The sequence below is a fragment of the Siphateles boraxobius genome, unplaced genomic scaffold (assembly GCF_051911475.1).
Source record: "Siphateles boraxobius isolate OS27281-9 unplaced genomic scaffold, OSU_SipBor_1 66, whole genome shotgun sequence".
Lineage (NCBI taxonomy): Eukaryota > Metazoa > Chordata > Actinopteri > Cypriniformes > Leuciscidae > Siphateles > Siphateles boraxobius.
The window spans coordinates 21028527-21049248 of record NW_027509193.1 but is presented as its reverse complement, the minus strand read 5'-3'; the positions used below and the strand labels follow the sequence as shown (position 1 = coordinate 21049248).

General features: G+C 35.2%; 1 protein-coding gene, 1 long non-coding RNA gene, 1 pseudogene and 1 gene segment (V, D, J or C); all 4 read left to right on the top strand.

Annotated features, from left to right (window-relative positions):
• LOC143722427 (uncharacterized) overlaps window positions 1-20722 on the top strand; it is a 218227-nt gene that overhangs the window by 36015 nt on the left and 161490 nt on the right. The window lies entirely within an intron of this gene.
• Window positions 3828-20722, top strand: part of LOC143721976 (immunoglobulin gamma-1 heavy chain-like) — a 108237-nt gene continuing 91342 nt past the window's right edge. Inside the window, 2 exon segments of the C gene segment in view lie at window positions 3828-3920; window positions 4063-4370. Of these exon segments, the coding sequence occupies window positions 3854-3920; window positions 4063-4370 (375 nt within the window).
• Window positions 4936-5459, top strand: LOC143721982 (Ig heavy chain V region 6.96-like; annotated as a pseudogene). The gene is made up of 2 exons (XR_013196807.1): window positions 4936-5033; window positions 5120-5459. The product of XR_013196807.1 is annotated as an Ig heavy chain V region 6.96-like (transcript).
• Window positions 13987-17807, top strand: LOC143721991 (uncharacterized). Its single transcript, XR_013196816.1, has 4 exons — window positions 13987-14099; window positions 14264-14332; window positions 14577-14676; window positions 17508-17807. It is a non-coding gene; the product is annotated as an uncharacterized LOC143721991 (long non-coding RNA).

Sequence of the window (20722 nt, the reverse complement as noted above, 5' to 3'; positions counted from 1 at the left end):
CTTTCTGGTCTGCCTTTGCCTGCTTCAGATGAAGACTGCTTGGATGCTGATCCTGAGTTTGTGGCGTTTGTCACCTGGTGAGTTTGCTTCTGCCTCTGCTTCATGCTCTGAACTGAGTGCATTATGTGCACATATAGCTTGCGGTTGGCCTTCCTCTTCAATTTCAATGGATAATATTCTACATCCATACTTTCAAATACATGACGAACTGAGTGTGCAGTAGGATTATGTGTTCAGAGGATCACATCTGGTTGTACCTGTCGTGCACCTATGGCACACATTGGTGAAGTTAGCTCACGAAGGTCACCAGGGAATTGTGCACACAAAACAGTGCCTTCGTGACCTGTACTGGTGGCCACATTGATTGTCTGGTTAAAGAGCGCATCCAGACCTGTCAAATGTGTCTGTTCTCCAACAATTCTGCCAACATCTCTGCTGCGCCGCTGCATCACTACTCAAAATGTTATCACCTTCTTGTCATCTGTGTTCAGTAGATACGGCAATCCATGTATTATTGTGTCTGATAACGGGACACAATTCACGTCAGCAGAATTTTCTACATTCTTGAAAGAGAGAGACATTCAACACATACTTCTTTGAACCTCCCTTCCTCAAATTGAGCTGTAGAACGCTTTTATTGTGTGCTGAAAAGCTGCATTCAGTCTGCTGTTCTGGAAGTAAAGCCGTGGAAACATTCAGTCATGAAATTTCTCCAAGTGTATCGTGCTACACCACATTCTGACACAGGACAATCCCCATTTGAGTTGCTTCATGACAGAAAGATCCATACGCGTCTTATTGTTATTCCTCCTTCCTCCACACGTCAGGATGCTCCTGCGCTTTAGCGAGTTTCTTAAAAAAAAAGAAAATGAAAGCATACACTGACTTCAGACATGTAGCTCACACTCCTGATTTCAAAATGTAGGATTGGGTGCGTGTGTGCATTCCAACTCCAAGATTTGCCAACCTTCGTCAAATTGTGCGTAAACGGGGTGTGTGTATTTACCTGTTATCCTGCTGATTATGAGAAGAACTGATATGCTTCTCACCTGCTTCATTCTGTTGCACCTGTTTCGGAGGCTACTGACATGGATCATGTGGACTTGTCGCAGTTTCTTCTTCTTCCTCCTTCCTTCCTGCCTCAAGCGCCTGAAGCTCTTCAAAGGGTTTCTACCCATGTAAGATTACCTCCTCATTGGCTGGAAGACCAGTATGTCTGTATGTTACTCAGTCACTTTTGCATTACGTGGCTATAAAGGATGAGCAATTCATTAAGTCTCTTTGTGGTTGATTTTGATATGAATGCTGCATTCTTATAATGCTTGTGATACTTTATATGTGTTCTTTGGTCTGATTGATATAAGTAATCATGTTACGTAACCAAGTGAATGCTTTGGTAATTTTGTTACTTTGTTATTGTGTTCCCTCCAGAGACCCCAGGCAATAAGATGTAATTTTGTAACAGAATAATAGTGTTTTTTTTATTAACAAATTTTACTCTGTTTATTAATGTTTATACTCCACATTTTTTGAATTTTGGAGGATTTGTGATATATTTTAAACTTTTATAAATAAATTTTAAAAAAAAATTAAATAGGTTTTTTTATACAAAAACAGCTTTTTATGTAAAAATTCACATTATAAAAGACCCAAATTTCTAAATTTAATTTTACATGGTTTAGTGTAAAATTTTTGCCCATATTTTGGAAAATGTAGTTTTAAAAGTAAAAAATGATAATTTTAGCCACTAGAAGGCTATAGCTCCACTATGTGATTTGCTATTTCATGTCATGTACTTGTACTCAATATATAATATAACTGTACATATACTGTAAAATCTAACATTGTTCTTACTAACTATTGTTTAGTTAACTTTACTTAATCTCCGATAATGTGTTGAACTTACTTAAAAAAAAATAATAATCTGTACTGTTTGCGTGCTATGCCTTCATTACTCAGAAAACCCTATTAAACAGTACTTGACTGGTTTGAGTACCATTTTGCCAACATGAAATCACAGCAACATGAAATCACAGTTATTTGATTTCAAAGGAAGTGAAGTCTCTTCACTTATCACTTCACTTCCTTTGAAATCAAAAAACTGTGATTTCATGTTGCATCAATTAGAAGAGTATCAGAATGATATAAATGAAGTTCCAAGTGCCCAACCAAAGGGAACACTAATCACAAGAATGGTGAGAAATTTTAGGTTGATTTTAGGAAATCAACATGAATTTAAGAAGTCAACTTATGTGACGTTCTCCCAAAATGTTTAGTTGTATTGACAATAACATTCAAGATGACTGGTAAATGAGCGTATGCAACGAAGAAGAACGATGACTGCAGAAGTGGAAGAAATTAGTGAAAATACTATTAAGAATTGCCCCGCATCAAAAACCATTTGTCCCGCCTTTTTTTTTTTTTTTTTTTTTTTTTGGCAAAATGGTACTCAAACCAGTCAATTAATGTTTAATAGGGTTTTCTGAGTAATGAAGGCATAGCACGCAAAAAGTACAGATTACTATTGTTTTTTTAAGTAAGTTCAACACATTATCGGAGATTAAGTAAAGTTAACTAAACAATAGTTAGTAAGAACAATGTTAGATTTTACAGTGTATGTTCTTTTACAGTTAGTAACTGAAGTGTAGATTACATTTGTACAATTATATGAAAAAATATTGAAATAAATGATAAACTCTAAAAACTCAACTTTTATCTTTTTCAGGTTTGATTCTAATCATAATGTAACATTATTGAAAAAGATATTCAGTACAAAGAAATTAATTTTTATTGTTAGAATTGTGATTTCATAATATTTAGATATGAATCCAACTGGAGAAACGTGAAAAGATATCTTTCAGTTAGTCAAATAGCAAATAGCATATAGTGGAGCTATAGCCATCTAGTGGCTAAAATGATAATTTTTTTACTTTTAAAACTACATTTTCCAAAAGATGGGCAAAAATGTTACACTAAACCATGTAAAATGATCCATATTATCCCCATAAATGAAATTTAGAAATTTGGTTCTTTTCTAAAGTGGGTCTTTTAACATACACTGTTTTTGTATAAAAACCTATTTAAATTTTTTTAAATTAATTTTTTTATATAAATTTAAAATATATCATAAATCCTCCAAAGTCTGCAGAAATGTGGAGTTAAAACATTAATAAAGAGAGTAAAATTCCATTTGTAAAAAAAAAAAATATCTACGACGCAAGATCCCTCAACTCCGAATCCACCTCCAGGCATGCTTCAGATTCCTCCTCCAACCAACGCTCTCCAAAGTCCAGCCTGCGGCGCATGGAGTTATCGGGGGGCCGCATCCAAGACACTGGGTCAAGCAGGACAGAGCTCTCCATCGACATCTCCTCAAAGCAGGTGGACAGCTCACCCAGTCCCGGTATTGCCCACTTCGGCTTAAAGAGACCTGAGGTCTCACTCCAGAATAAAACCACAGATGCGCCAGTTCACAGAAGGGCTGAGGGTAACCACAACAGACCCCAAGAACCTCCAACACCCTATATGTAAACCAAAGATGCAAACACGTTATGAAAGCCTTTTAGGTCACAGAAGCTGAAGCTACAAAATCATATCCTGATTTAACTAAGTTAATAATCAAGTCAAGTCACCTTCATTTATATAGCTCTTTTTACAAATACAGATTGTTCCAAAGCAACTTTACAATGATAACAGGAAACGGATGCAACAAAAAATGTTTGGCTGTACAGCAGTTCTAGGGGAAGGTCATTTCCCAGCTTTTTAATATGCAAATGTTCACCATCCACATGAATAAATAAGAGTGTCAGTTCCTTCGAGTAGAGGATCAGCCACTAGGACAAAAGCGGTGTGGATGTCCTGTCTGATTCGGAAATCAATCATGAGTCAAATTCTACTCATTTTATGCGCCTTTGTGCCATGTGAGTGGATTCATTCAGTCACATCAGAAAAGTGAATCTTTCTGTTGCTGACTGTAATTATTCAAATATTTATATAGTTAGAAACAGATGAAATGAGACTGGACTGACTCTCACAGTATGGTGTTAATGTTTTCTTTTACAGATGTTTCTGGCATCTCACTGACCTCGTCTCCTGCACAGATTAAAGCTCCTGGTCAATCAGTCAGGTTGTCCTGTCAGATCTCTGGATATGCTCTCAAAGACTATGGTACAGCTTGGATCAGGCAGCCCCCTGGAAAAGTCATGGAGTGGATCGGGATCATATGGGGCAATGGAGCAATACACTCTGGAAATTCCTTCAAGAGTCGCTTCACTATTTCCAGAGACACAGACCAGAATGAGCTGTACTTAGACATCAGCAGCCTGCAGACTGAGGACACAGCTGTGTATTACTGTGCAAAGACAGACACAGTGGCTCAGCTTAATGTGAGAAACTGACAAAAACATCAACACAATGATCAACACACTTAATACCTGCTTCATGATCATATTCAGACACATTACCACACTCACACATACTAAATGGACTTAATGTTATGACATCTAACATTATTATTTTGAGTCTGTGAAACGAAATACGATTTGTTGTTATGTTTTGGTTAAACAATAAATATAACTTGTATTAATATATTACTATAATTTATATTAATAATAAAATCTGAATAAAAGTGTATTGAAGAAATTTATCACAATGCTAATATATATTATATCATAGTGCACAGCAGCAGAGCTCCAGAAGAGGGAGTCATTTACTTAAAAATGAAACAACCTTTTTCTGAAAACTTAACAAAAATAACTTAAAAATAATCAAAAACCAGCGTACTGACATCATTTAAATTACACACATACCTAAATTTGAGTCCACAATAAACAATTCTGGACTAAGTAACTCTAAGTAAAGCCTGAGAAAACTATGCAAATGTGCTAATTTACGTCTATATAACACACACATCCAGCTCACTGTTCACTGTCCAGTGAAATAGTATTAGCAGCATTTACATATAGCAAAAGTTTTGACAATGGTGTCAAGTAGCATTTGGCATCTCATCTTTATGGTGATTGTATCTCAACAAGGTAATTTTGACATTTGTGTTATTCTAGCAAACAGAAAATTTAGTTCAGATTCACTGTTAATATGATTTATGTCTTTTATTCCACAGGTATCAGTGGTGATGAAATTCGATTAGATCAGTCTTCTGCTGTGATAAAGAGACCAGGAGAAACAGTGAAGATCTCCTGTAAAATATCTGGTTTTACAATGACAGAGCACTACATGCACTGGATCAGACAGAAGCCAGGGAAAGCTCTGGAGTGGATTGGGAGAGTAAACACTGGCAGTAGTTCTAGCTCAGATTATCTTATTTACGCAAGACTCTGTGAAAAGTCACTTCACTATGAGTGAGGACGTGTCTCAAAGTACACAGTATCTTGAAGCCAAGAGTCTGAGAGAAGAGGACACTGCTGTTTATTACTGTGCTCGACAGACACAGTGACTCCAACTGTTGAAGCAGCTCTATAACCACACAAAGAAAATACCAGTTAGGCTATGATTCATATTTTTACTATTATTATAATTCTCTCTGTTTTTTTAAATTCAGATGCTTTCTTGTTTGTATCTGAAATCCACTTATCATTTGCATGACACTGAAAGGACAAGGTTTACTTTTGATGGAGACTGCAGTTTTTGATCTTTACTCCCATATTTACTTGTTTAATTTCTTGAATTTGATACAATATTGTCTCTGTAACTCCAGGCCAAAAAGTGATTAGTTTGTTCAAATGTACAGTACTCTTGCTTTAATATCTGTTGTGATGCTACAAAATAAGCAAAGCCACAGATCAGTGCCAGCAAGAGCTCAGTAACAACCACCACTTTCAGTCACATCCTGAAATGCCAAAACATCTCACTGCGTCCTCCTCACTGACCTCATTTAGCCAGGCCCTCATTAGGATGTCACACAAGCACAAGTCCTCCAGCAACATCATAGACCTACAGTACTAGCAGCTAGTTTTGAGCAATCATTTGAGTGAAATTAAAGGTATTTCCATGTCTGTGACATTCATGACACCTGCAGTGTTTAATGCGCTTTGATGACTGCTGATCTGAAAACAATTGACCATTAAAAAGAACAGCTGAACATCAGTTCACAAATAAAATATACATGACACATGAAATTTGTTAATGCGTTCTTATAGTTATTTTTGGAATAAATATAAAAATGCTTAAAAGCACTAACTTGATGAGAAATATACTTAATTTGATTTCCATTACACGAGAGTAGATGTTAAAACTTCATGCTGATTTGTACTCGGCTTTCGCCAAGATAATCACCAACTAAGACGTAGCTTTACAGTAACCTATGCTTCTCCATCCATTCTTTCCATCTGGTGACGTGAATTTTCTGTCTGGTGTTAATACAGTGTATTGCGCGTCAGCACACACAACGGCTGCAACCACAGTGCGGTCCCCCCATAACAACCCTCTGGATTGAGCGGAGTAGGGAACATCTCTAGGGTCTTCAAGTGGGCACAATAATTAATAACAGAACAATAAACAAAATGTTTTCTTAATATTGTAAGTAAATTTTCTTTAACATAAAAAATGTCAACATGAATTTACATAAAAACAGTAAGAGATTTTACCTCATTTCAGAACACCACTGCACACCACTGACCCCCAAACCATCATCTTTACTCGCTTGCACATCTGTTAATGCTGGCTGCTACCGCTATTATTGTTATGATTGCCCAGAATAACAACCAGAAATGTTACAATTATAGTTACAATATCACATTACCATTATTAGACAAAATGACAAAAACACAAATACTAAAACTGCAATGCTGTTATGTAAACAAACCTTTATATATTCAAATAATTTTGTAGGAAACATATTTATAACTGTGCTATAAATCTGTGCTATAAATGTAATCAGTACTTAAATATCATATGAAAATAAAATATACTGACCAAATAAATAAATCAACTTGTAAATAAAATCTACAAAAAGAGTATTGGGGGGAAATGTGCTGAAGGGTTGACCCACACTCTGTTCATAGGTCAATTTAAAGTTAGTCTAGTCACTAAATAATTTTGAGTCTTAGATTTTTTACACTTCTTTTTTTCATGCTATACTCAACATTCAAATTAAACTTTCTCTCTTACGATTGACATAATAGACTTATTAATCTCTGTGTTTCATGCGGTGTTCAATATTTCGGCTCAACCTCTAAGAAATCATGTTCTGTATATTTTTTGACATGGCAGCTTCATCCCGTGAGGTATTATAACTATACTGTTAAGGACACTGATTGCAAAAATATGATAATAAAAGATAAGAGTAGCACAAGGTTAAAAATATGGAGAGTATTGGCCATGTTTGTGCTGCATGTTGTTAAAACAATGTCTTTTAAGCATCAATAAAATAGTAATATATAATTAACTTTATTTTATATAGCGCCTTTAAAAGTTGCATCTCAGAGTGCTTTACAAAGACAAACAGAAACGATACATCGAGATAAAAAGAAAAAAACAAACAAATCAAAAATGATTCATACAATCAAAATCAATTTAAAAGACATGAAAAAAAAATCACATATATGCTAACCTGTTGTTTTTTTTAAGAGAAGATTTAAAAACACTAGAGGATTCAGCATGTCTAATCTCAGTGAGGGGAGAATTCCACAGTTTTGGAGACAAAGAAGAAAAAGCCAGTCACACATAGAGCGTAAACGAGTTGCAGGAATAGTTAAAAAGCCAGAATCAGACGAGCGGAGATTACGACTTGGGGTGTAGTAGACAGTCCAAAATTCAGACATGTATTCTGGAGATAAATCATACAGGGCCTTGTGTCTAAGCTACCGCAGATGAAACCTGACAGGAAGCCAGTGCAAGGACTCCAAGATTGGAGTGATGTGCTCACTTGTCCTGGACCTTGTCAGGATTCTAGCAGCTGAGTTTTGAACATAGGCTCCTGCAATTTATTTACAGTTAGAGACCCCAGCGAGCAGAGCATTACAATAGTCGATGCGAGAAAAAACAAACGTGTTGTTCAGTTTTTCTACCACGGATAAAGATAACATGGGGCACAGTCTTGCAATGTTAAAGGTCCTTAAGGAGGACTTAAAAAAAGGAGGTTAAAAAAAAACCATACTTTAACCATGTTAACACATGAGGATCAAATGTTAAGTTTGAATCAAATAGCACCCCCAGATTTTTACATTTTGTTTGAAACTCCAAAGTAGAGCCATCCACCTTTAAGCTTAAAGTGCCAGCTTTACGTATTTGGTGGGGTGAACCAATCAGCATAACCTCAGTCTTGTCACTGTTGACACAAAGAAAATTGTGACATCCATATTTTTACCTCCGATATGCAGTGTTCAAGAAAGTCAACAGCCGAGTTATCAACAGGTTTTGAGTGAATGTAAATAATAATAATAACGCATAAGCAACGAAAGACTGTATAAATGACTATAAAGGTGAATTGCACACCTATATAAAGTTATCAGGTTGATACAACCATATTTAATATTATTTAAGACTTGAATAAAAAGTTATTTTGGATGTTTTACCTAGTTATACCTTAATATATAACGTAATGATATTATATATATATATAGCATCTTTATCTGAAAAACAGGGTGATCACTGATTAACACTAAGGGGAAGCAAAGCAGATTTTGTATAGTTTTTAAGATCCTCCCTTATTCAAATGAAGTTCGGAATGTTTAAAAATTGGATTTTTAAAAGCTTCTTCACACACCAGAAACATATATTTTTTTATTGTACTGCATTGGTCTTAGAGGAAGATGAACCTGAGTTATTTTACTCTCTTTGTACTGGTTTCATGTAAGTTTAAATCCAATCTCATTAAGAAACTTTCTGAATATGCATATTTTAATCCAATGATGTTTTAATTATGTGAACATTCTGTCTTAGTTCCAGAGGCACATGGTCAATCACTGACCTCTTCTGGCTCTGAGGTAAAGAAACCTGGAGAATCAGTCACACTATCTTGTGTGGTTTCTGGACTCTCCCTTAGCTGGCTGCACTGGATCCGTCAGAAACCAGGGAGAGGACTGGAGTGATCGGCCGCATTGACAGTGGCACTGGCACTATTTTTGCTCAGTCTCTACAGGGCCAGTTCTCCATCACAAAAGACACCAGCAAAAACATGGTTTACTTGGAGATAAAAAGCCTGAAGACTGAAGACACAGCTGTTTATTACTGTGCAAAAGAGTCACAGTTAGACAAAAGGCTGCAGCGCCAATCAAAAACAGAAGTGCCATCACATATGACTAGAACATTTTACATCCCTGGAAATTAAAGAATTGCTCTCTTTGTAGATTCTCTTCAGCTACATTTGCCACTTTCATTTAGTAGTTTTGTTACAATAGGATACAAATATGCAAACTAAATCACATGAGGAACATACAAATATTATGCATATGCTAAAGAGTTAACGAAGGAGCATGTTGAACGCAATATATAGGCAACTTTAGGAAAATTAAAATTCATATTTCCAAGTAATTTACTGCACGCATAAAAATTAAGTATTTTGTTAAACTGAAAGTTTTCATTTGAGTAAAGCATGACTTTATAGTCCCAACATATTATTAAAACATTCCAGTGATATGTGCATTCCAGTGATATTCTCTTTATATTTGAGCCACTGGCACTTCAACTATGTAATTCCATCACAATCCATTCATTAACACAAAAATACCTCCACTTTTCCCAGTCTGCATCACATTTAAGACCTCAAGAGATAATAGCAAGAATCAGCGATATCTTCAGATGTGCAGCCTGAAAACTGAAGACAAAAACAACAATAGCTATAAAAAATGAACCATCAAAAGCAAAATAGGTAGCCTACTGGGGAATCATAAACCCTAAACATATCAGCAACATTGTTTAATATAATATTGTTTGCTCAAGACAACTCGGCTAAATTGTTAACATTTTTTAGGGTAATATTGTTGGTCTGATATGTTTGTATGAACATATTTCTCATGTGTGACTGATCTTTAGTTCAAGCATGAACAGAACATGCTGCAAATATTTTATACAATGTTAAATGTTGTCACCTGTATGTAAGATTTCAACTTTGTTTTTTTTTGTAATATAACAACAAATTATGAGTAAATGTCACAACAGAATCTTACAATTCTAAAAAAAAATGTTGTGTGTGTGTTGTATTTTGAATCACCCTTAACGCTGATATGCTATATGTGAGACATTTGTCCACACAGCTATGGCTCCAAGCCTTCGATTACTCTAAACCCCCTAAAAAAAATCGATGAAAACTATTGTTATTGTTACTATATGTCCTTGGGCGGATCACTCGCAGAGGTTTGTTTTATAAACTGTTCAATGTCTAACCTAATCTAAATCATCTGCAGTGTGAACTTTTTTTTCTGTGTAGCTTTTTCTGGCAGGTTTGACAATGATAATGCTAGTTCTGCTGATGGTTATTTTATGTAAGAAACTCCCATTCATCCTGAATTACCGTCATCTCACTGTTCTATTATTTTAAATCATCTAACATGAATTCCTGTATAGCGTAGGGCATGGTGCTACAGCAATACCAGTGGATTTATTTCCCAGGGAATGCATGATAAAATATGATAAAAATGTATATCTTGATTGCAGTTTAAGTCACTTTGGATATCACACGAATCTAACTACTCAAAAATAAATTGCATTTCATAGCCTATATTTGTACGAAATGTTATTAAAATTACTGTTAATTAAATATTTCTAAAAATATGAAATTATCAAACAACTTGTTCCTCTTAACAACTTGTTCATCAAAACAATGGTGAAGATAACAGTGAAGCCTGCAAACCCGTATATAAACGCTAGAGGGAGAGAAAACAAGATCTCAAGACATCGATACATGTTGATACTGTTGATTTTAAAAAGAGACTGGCTTTTGGCAGCAATAATATATGTTCGGCTATTTACAGAACGTTTTGTCTGTTTGTTTTTATGGGGACTTTATGGGGATTATTTGTGCATTTTACCTTTTACCCGCATGTTTGTAAGGTTTTTGTTAGATTTTTACTGTTGTAGGAGTTTGAACAATTGACTATCAGCCCTGAAATGTTTGTTCGATTATGGGAAAACGTGAAAATACAACACACCTTCTTTAAACGCGAATGCAGTTACATTTGTTGCGGAATTTGTAAAAAATGACAGGACATGCTGGCGTATGGTTTTTGCACTTGTGTATGTCACTGTGACTATATAGCTACGGGGGCACGGTGATAAAGCCCCATACAAAAACTGTTCGGATAAAACCCATAATAAATAATTTAAATATTAATAGAAATATGGAATTAGCAATCAAGTTGTTTCTCCCATGGTCCATATTTACTTCACATTCATGAAAAAAAAATGTATGTATTTGTTTTTAGACAAGTCAAACAAACCACGTTACAATTTGGTAAACATGACAGAGAATCCTGCAAACCCGTTCATAACAGAAATGCCGACGAAACATAGACGCTACGCAATAAGCAACATCACAGAACAAATATAGCATCGACTGCATTGTTCATTTTTTTTATTGAGGCGTAATACATATTGATTTTACTATTATAGTTCGATCAATTATGGTCTATCGAATATGTGCTCAATGGTTGATAAGAAAAATTAGGTTTTTGCACTCATGTATATCACAGTGACGTGGGTGGGTGGGTGGCACAGTGATAAAGTCTCATACAAATACTTGAATAAAACCCATTACATTTTTATAACAGAGATGGAGAGGAGAGAGCGTGATGAATTCAATCAGTAGGCTATATGGGGATGATTAGGAGGCCATGATGGACAGGGGCCAATGGGCAAATTTGGCCGGGATTCCGGGGTTAATCCCCTACCCAGCTAGCAGGGAACGTTCTCAGAACTTTGGCTAACATTCCCTACAAGTTTGGTTAATGTTTTAAAGAAAACATTTGAATGTAATGTTCTAAGAATGTTTTATGGATGTTTTATCATTTCAAATAATGTTCCTATAAGGTTAAATGTAAACTAAGATATAACGTTTTAACTGTAACATTTTGAGGATGTTTTGGGAATGTTGTTGAGATAACAGATAAGACAATGTTCTCAATAAAACATTGGCACAATGTTCCATAATAATAGGAGAGGAACATTATCATATCAACGTTCGCAAAATGTTTTGAGGATATCATTGAGGCCTGAGATGACAGTGTTTTTTATAAAACGTTCTTGTAATGTGATGTGTTAGCAAAGCAAGAACGTTTTAAATGTAACATTTTGAGGATGTTTTGGGAATGTTGTTGAGATAACAGATAATACAATGTTCAAAATAAAACATTGGTACAATGTTCCATAATAACAGGAGAGGAACATTATCAAATCAACGTTCGTAAAATGTTTTGAGGATATCATTGAGGCCTGAGATGACGGAGTGTTTTTATAAAACGTTCTTGTAATGTGACGTGTTAACAAAGCAAGAACATTATAACTGTAACATTTTCAGGATGTTTTGGGAATGTTGTTGAGATAACAGATAAGACAATGTTCTCAATAAAACATTGGCACAATGTTCCATAATAATAGGAGAGGAACATTATTATATCAACGTTCGCAAAATGTTTTGAGGATATCATTGAGGCCTGAGATGACAGTGTTTTTTATAAAACGTTCTTGTAATGTGACGTGTTAGCAAAGCAAGAACGTTTTAAATGTAAAATTTTGAGGATGTTTTGGGAATGTTGTTGAGATAACAGATAATACAATGTTCAAAATAAAACATTGGCACAATGTTCCATAATAACAGAGGAGGAACATTATCATATCAACGTTCGCAAAATGTTTTGAGGATATCATTGAGGCCTGAGATGACGGAGTGTTTTTTATAAAACGTTCTTGTAATGTGACGTGTTAACAAAGCAAGAACATTTTATATGTAACATTTTCAGGATGTTGTTGAGGTAAAAGTTTGTAGAATCATCTTTTATAAAACATTGACACAATGTCCCATAATAACAGAGGAGAAACATTATCAAATTAACGTTCGTAAAATGTTTTGAGGATATCATTGAGGCCTGAGATGACGGAGTGTTTTTTTATAAAACGTTCTTGTAATTTGAAGTGTTAACAAAGCAAGAACATTATAACTGTAACATTTTGAGGATGTTTTGGGAATGTTGTTGAGATAACAGATAATACAATGTTCTCAATAAAACATTGGTACAATGTTCCATAATAACAGAGGAGGAACATTATCAAATTAACGTTCGCAAAATGTTTTGAGGATATCATTGAGGCCTGAGATGACGGAGTGTTTTTTATAAAACGTTCTTGTAATGTGAAGTGTTAACAAAGCAAGAACATTACAACTGTAACATTTTGAGGATGTTTTGGGAATGTTGTTGAGATAACAGATAATACAATGTTCTCAATAAAACATTGGTACAATGTTCCATAATGACAGAGGAACATTATCAAATCAACGTTCGTAAAATGTTTTGAGGATATTATTTAGTCCTGAGATGATAAAATGTTTTAAATAAAACATTCCTTTCAATTTACTTTTTAACATTTTGCATGAAACATTTTGAGGATTTTTTTAGGGATGTTGTTATCTTTTATAAATCATTAGCACAATAACAAAGGAGGAACATTATCAAAGCAACATTCATCAAATGTTTTGAGGACATTATTGGCCTGAGATGACAAAATCTCATAATATGATGAGTAACAAAAGCTCATAACATTTTAAGGATATTTTAGGGAAGCTGTTTAGGTAACAGATTGTAGAATTATTTTAACCTGTAAAATATTGGCATAATGTTCCATATTAAAAGAGGAGATTATCAAAACAGCATTTGTAAAGTGTTTTGAGGATATTACTCTGAACTGTTTGAACTGTTGCGCGAAATGTGTTTAGAAGAGACGAGAAGCTGATTGGGGGTCACTGTGGATCGACGTTTAAAACTACCAATCACAGCGTGATTTTCTCATGACGTAAGAACATTTGAAATCGACAAACAGCGCAAAGAAAGTAACGTTTTTGTTGAAGAAATCGGCGCAAAATGCCCGTTGTCTAAATTGACAAATTGCCAAACAACAGAACTCCTGGTCAACGGAAGAGCTCTTTCACAACTGTAAGTTTTTTTTTGTGTGTATTTTTCAGTTTACATATAGCTTTCTCTTATCCTTGATATATGTCTTTCAGTGTTAGATTTTACTTTCTTAGAATTATATGACAGTCGCATTAAATCTGAGTATATGTTACTTTTGAATAACAGCTAGATATGTTTTAATCCAGACTCCAAACTGCCTGTTTGAAGATGAATATAAAACCGATGACGCAATAAAGTCTCCATTTACAACAAAGGTAGCCTACTATAATATTGTGTTCTGTGTATATGAATACTCTATTTTTGCAACTTAAAAGTGTTAATCTTATTGTCTTTTGAAAGTAAAAGTTAATAATATTTCAGTAATTCATAAAGAGGTAATGGGAAAATTGGAAAAAGCATTCAGTCTAAAACGTTTTCAGTCTTTTGTGTTTCTAGCAAATATTGTATGTGCTTGTAATATCGTTGTATGTTGACAGACCATGTTTTAAAATATTTCAGGTAATTACTCTGGGGCTGATGGTCAATGTAAAGGACACAATCTGTCAAACATAAACCTGCAGAGGTGAATGGATATGGGAGCTAAAGAGACTTGTAACTGGTAGGTGGTTTTGTAACTTGTTGTAAATCTTCACAGAATTACCTTTATATTATAATACAGATTATAGTAATCTTGTTCAAATGTTAGGAAATAATTATGTTGGTTTAAGAAAGCCAACATATTGTTAACCTATTTGAACTAAATATTATTATTATTATTATTATTATTCTGAGACAAAAATTTTCAACTCTTAACTCCTAGAGCTTTAGTGCTAAAAGCACCTAACACAGACCATAAATGATCTCATCCAAAAGACATCCAAAAATGAGAATTAGCCCATGATTTACTCACCCTCAAGTCATCCTTGGTGCATATGGCATTCTTCTTTCAGACGAATACAATCGGAGTTATATTAAAAAATGTCCTGGCTCTTCCGAGCTTTATAATGGCAGTGAATGGCCGTTTCTGTTTTAAGTCTATAAAAGTGCATCCATCCATGATAAAAGTAATCCACACGGCTCTGGCGGGGTTATAAAGGCCTTTTGAAGCGAAGTAGTGCTGGGCGGTATACCGGTTCATACCGAAAACCGGTGTATATTTTTGTTATGATATTAATTTTTAATATACCGCCATACCGATGTATTTAATTACACAACGTTCAGAACGACATTACGCCACGCGACACTGTTTCAGACGGACCCTTTATAATGTTGCACTTCTAAGCAGCGACTGCGAGGCGAGAGTAAACAGCAGTGCTCTGGTGTTACGTTACAGGGAAGATGGATGCTGCAGAACTATGGCGTTATTTTCCTGTCAAATGTCGAGAGCGCATTATTGTAGCGCGAAAGTACATTAATATAATGCGCGAGCGGGAATCTCTCTGCTCACGCGCGGAATATAATGTGCCGCGCTCTCAGATACACGCTGCTCACGTAAAGGCCTGTTCACACCGGGACGAATTTCGCGTGCGATATTCGGCAACGTTTAACGCCTTGTGACTAAACAAGACGCCACGCGTAAAAGCGTCATTTTTTTTAAAACGCCTCGGGTTCGTTTTTTTGGTTTGACGCGCCGCGTCAAAAACTATCCGACCAATGAGATTAGCGCTTTTGCTCACGTGTCTGGAGCTTCTGAAGTTACAGTAAAACACAACTTGGGGGCGCTCAAACACAAAACGGTCTTGCCGAGCACACATACGTAATGGCGAAGAAGATTTACATCGTCTACTACACCAAACCAGAGAATGTCTAATGACCAAAGCCCGTCTACGGACATTCTCTTATTAGACATTATTATTATTAGACTTATTAGACATTCTCTGACTACACTCTGCCGGGAAGAAATAAGACAAGGAAGATGCAAGGCCAGATGAATGTAGAGCTGCTGGTCTTGTTGGTGTCTTTATAAAGAGACACCAACGAGAATAAAGAACTATATGACAAACGCGACAAACTTGCTCTCTTCTTCTGAGTGACAAGCGAGTGTCAGAAGCACTTTGTGGACCGGGGTATTTCTGTTTTACATTAAGCGCCATCTAATGTCAGGGAATAAATTTGCATGTTCACTCGGCCCATCGTCAGCGAAAATCGCTTGGGTGTGAACACAAAAAACGCGTTGAAAAACGCTGACGAATAACGCGAGCCGATATTCGTCTCGGTGTGTACGAGGCTTTAGAATAGGTCTATTTTCTCTGGACTCGCTCAGAGAATCCTGCACTTAAAACGTGTTCAGTGCAATTGCGAATCTCTCCTCTTCCCCAGCTGACAATTTTAGGTTATAAGAACGTTTTCAACACATTCCCATTAAGTTATAAAAACGTTATTTCTGAATGTTATAGGAACATTCAAAACGTCCAGTTTTTTAGACGTTGTATTAACGTTATTTCTTGGTTATTATAAGACCTTTATTCAAAACATTATAAGAACGTTCAATTCTCCCGTTATATAAACGTTGTATTAACGTTATTTCCTGGTTACAAGAACGTTATTAGAACGTTAAGAAATAACAATTTTAGGTTATACTGGGCGCTATTCTATTCTACAATATTCACTAATGACAGTAAAATAGACCATCCTAAGTCAATTTACTGCAGTAATTCCTCTCTCAACCAGTAGAAAATGCTTTGAACACCTGATTATGCATGAAAAAAAAAAAACCGTCATAAACCGGAAAACCGGCATCATTTTGAAAAAAAAACGTGATATAAATTTTTGGTCAAACCGCCCAGCACTAAAGCGAAGCGATGCGTTTTTGTAAGAAAAATATCCATATTTAAAACTTTATTGACTAAAATAACTAGCTTTAAAATAACTAGCTTAGCATATATTTCTTTCTGCTTTTGAAGTAACTAAAACGTACAGCTACACTAATAGCAAAGAGATGCTGCACTTACAGGTTTGATTAATTCACTCTAGAAATAGTTCTATCGCCAATACATTCAAATGCAGTGCTACTTTATCTGTATCTGATTTAAAACAAGCAGAAATCTGTAAGAAATGTAACGATCCATAGACAATATAAGCGCTGTTAAGTCAGAGCAATAGCCTCATGGGCAGCGCTGTGCCATGCTGGAGCTGTGCTCACGGCGACCTGAGTTCCAGTCCTGGTTCGAGGTTCAGGCTTCTCAAGCCAACATCAACGTTTGTTCACATAATTTAGCCTCTAGTTGTGTTATTAATATGGATTAAGTATATGTTTTAAATTACAGAAACAAAAAAGATACTCATAAGGTATCATATTTATACTTTCAATAAATTAGTCTTTACATAATTTCTGATTACTAATTAGGCTGGCTAATTTTGAAAGTTTTCAATGTCAATATTGCTTGTGATCTTAATATGTATGTATTTGTATTCTTTCTGTTTACACTGTTGCATGATCTTCTTTTATAGGCTATGAGGAAAAACCCTACCATGCAAACAGAGAATAGAGTTCACTGCTGCTAACTGGGAGAGCAGCTGGACAACTAGAAGAGAGAACAGTAGAACACATATTAATACAGATGACTGTATTATTCTTCTGCAAGAACCAAGACTAGCAAAGACTGATGATGAGCGCTCTGAGCAAACACTGCAGTCAAGACGCATGATTGCACATTGGACTTTACTGATTTCTTCATTTAATGTTGGGCATTTACTGTACGCAGAACTTCTAATAATTTATGTGGATGCCATTTATAAACCTGTTAGATTCTGATGTTTTAGTTTTGAGATTAATAAAATTGTATGTTTTAACAATGTTATAGCTAAGAATTTTTTTTGTTTAAGAGAACATTTTGGGAACAAAAATAAAACTTCCCGCTAAAAACTTTATAAGAATGTTAGGGGATGTAATGTTCTAAAAATGTTATGATTAAACCTTTATAGAAGGTCATCACAAAACATTTTTAGAGTGTTCTTAGAGAATGTTATGCCATCTTTTAAGAGAATATTCTGGGAACAAAAATAAAACTACCCGCTAAAAATGTTATAAGAACATTAGGGAATAATGTTCTAACAATGTTAGCATTAAACATTTTTAGAATGTTTTTAGAGAATGTTATCCGATCTTTTAAGAACATTCTTGGAACAAAAAGAAAACTACCCGCTGAAAATGTTATAAGAACATTAGGGAATAATATTCCAACAATGTTAGCATTAAACATATTTAGAATGTTTTTAAAGAATGTTATTAGAACTTTTAAGAGAACATTCTGGGAACAAAAAGAAAACTACCCGCTGAAAATGTTATAAGAACATTAGCGAATAATGTTCTAACAATGTTAGCATTAAACATATTTAGAATGTTTTTAAAGAATGTTATTAAAACGTTTAAGAGAACATTCTGGGAACAAAAAGAAAACTACCCGCTGAAAATGTTATAAGAACATTAGCGAATAATGTTCTAACAATGTTAGCATTAAACATATTTAGAATGTTTTTAAAGAATGTTATTAGAACTTTTAAGAGAACATTCTGGGAACAAAAAGAAAACTACCCGCTGAAAATGTTATAAGAACATTAGCGAATAATGTTCTAACAATGTTAGCATTAAACATATTTAGAATGTTTTTAGAGAATGTTATCCTAGCTTTTAGGAGAACATTCTGGGAATCAAAATAAAACTACCCGCTGAAAACATTATTAGAACACTGCATGGTAATGTTCTCAGAACATTTTTAGAACAAAAAATTTCTAGCTGGGTAGGCTACTCTTTTTTTCCGAAGGATATCCTGGGATTTTTAATGACCACAGAGAGTCTCCGTCTGTGCATTTCATTTGTTTTACAATTAATGGTGGCTATTAAAACAGCTGTAGTCAAGACCACCTTTGTCGAGTCCAAGACAAGTCCAAGACCATGCAGGACTAGTCGAGTCCAAGGCAAGACCAAGTCCAAAGAGGTTCGAGTCCAAGACAAGACCGAGTCCAAAAAAGGTCCGAGTCAAGACCGAGTCCAGGTACGTCGCTAACTCAGTTAGCTGGATTTGATTGTTGACGATTTGGCATTATCTTGGATTGTTTGGTTCTTCGAAGCTCATGCTAGACTTGCTGTCATAGCAACAGGTGCGCTAGCTTGAACCTGCTCGCGAGCAGGCTTATTTCATGTAAACAGGATTAGATCGCGGGTGATATGGGAAGTCTTTAAATGCAGTGCGATAGTGTAGCCTACTTTTTTTTAAATATATAATTTTTCTCAAGACTCGTGAGGATGTCGTTTACATCATTATTTTTTTGGAAACGCACATTAAATGTTCGACTCGTCGGAGTTGGCCTTTAATAACAGCACAAACTGTGTGCATTGTCCTGAGATAATTGCTAGTGGCTCCAGTGTAGTCTAGTTTTTTGTGGTGAGTATACTGTTATATACCAGCCCAAGCCCCCCGTACCCTCTCGCCCCCTCTCCATCCAACCCCCAACCCAAAGCCCAAATAAAAATGTACTTTTTAAAAACTTGTGTGATATTCCTTTAAAATTATGTTTTAATAGATTTGATTATTATAATTTTAAAAAGTAGCCTACATCTTACTGTGCAATTTCTTTCATAATTCCCTCGAGTTACTTTATTTATCTCTACAAACTTTTATTTTGGTGGGTTGTAAATTAAAGACATTTCAGCTTCTGTGTGTTTAAATAAACTATTATTATTATTATTAGGCCTACTTGAAGTATACTCTACTGTGCAATAGTAATATATTTTTGTTATATTTTCTTCAAGTTATACAAAACTTTGATTTTGACAGGTTGTAATGAAGACTTTAAAGTTTGTGAGTGTGTATATGATACGAATGAATGACGATAGTTTTATCAAATGAAATAGTAAAATTCTTGTGAAGTGACTCATAAAAGCTCTGCAATGAAGTTCAAATGTGTGCATGTCCTCCACCACTAGTGTCACGCCACGAGTGTCACGCGCGCGTCAGTGTGTAGGAGAGCACACATTGAGCGCTCATTCACAGAAACACGCAGAACATTCAGAGTTTATTTCAATAAAGCAGTCTTTTTGAGCTTTAATATTCATAGACACTTAGTACATATCGATATTTTATTCATTGTATCATTACTTTTGATTTATTCATTCAAAAATGGCCAAATTGCGTGATGTTCCGCTTTACAGAAGTTACATTTGTTGCTGGATTCCGCGATTCGATCCGTGTCGCTGTGCAAACACAAACGTCACGGCGGGGTGAATTTATGAATGAAAGTTCTTTCACAAAATGATGTTGTTACGTTTACGAATCCTCACGCTTTTTAAAGTGGGTATACGGAGATCTTTGACATTTCCTAGTGGGCATACGGAAATCCTTGACATTTTCTAGTGGGTATACGGCGTATACCTGCGTATCACGTAGTAGACTACACCACTGAGTGGCTCTTTCATCCAGAGATGCGGATAATTTGAAAAGTGGTGTCTTTTGTACCATTCGCAAAGTTTACCTGGCGCTCAAGCAGTTTTTAGGGGGGTTTTGTGGCATTTCCAAGCCACTTAAGACCCAAGGTTGTACTTGTAGGCTATAGCAGTTTTTTTTTTTTTTTTTTTTTTGCCAACGCAGGTAGCCTATATTATAATTTTTAATGAAGATCATGCAATCATGACAATGCCGATTAATATGACACAGTATGTGGCTTCC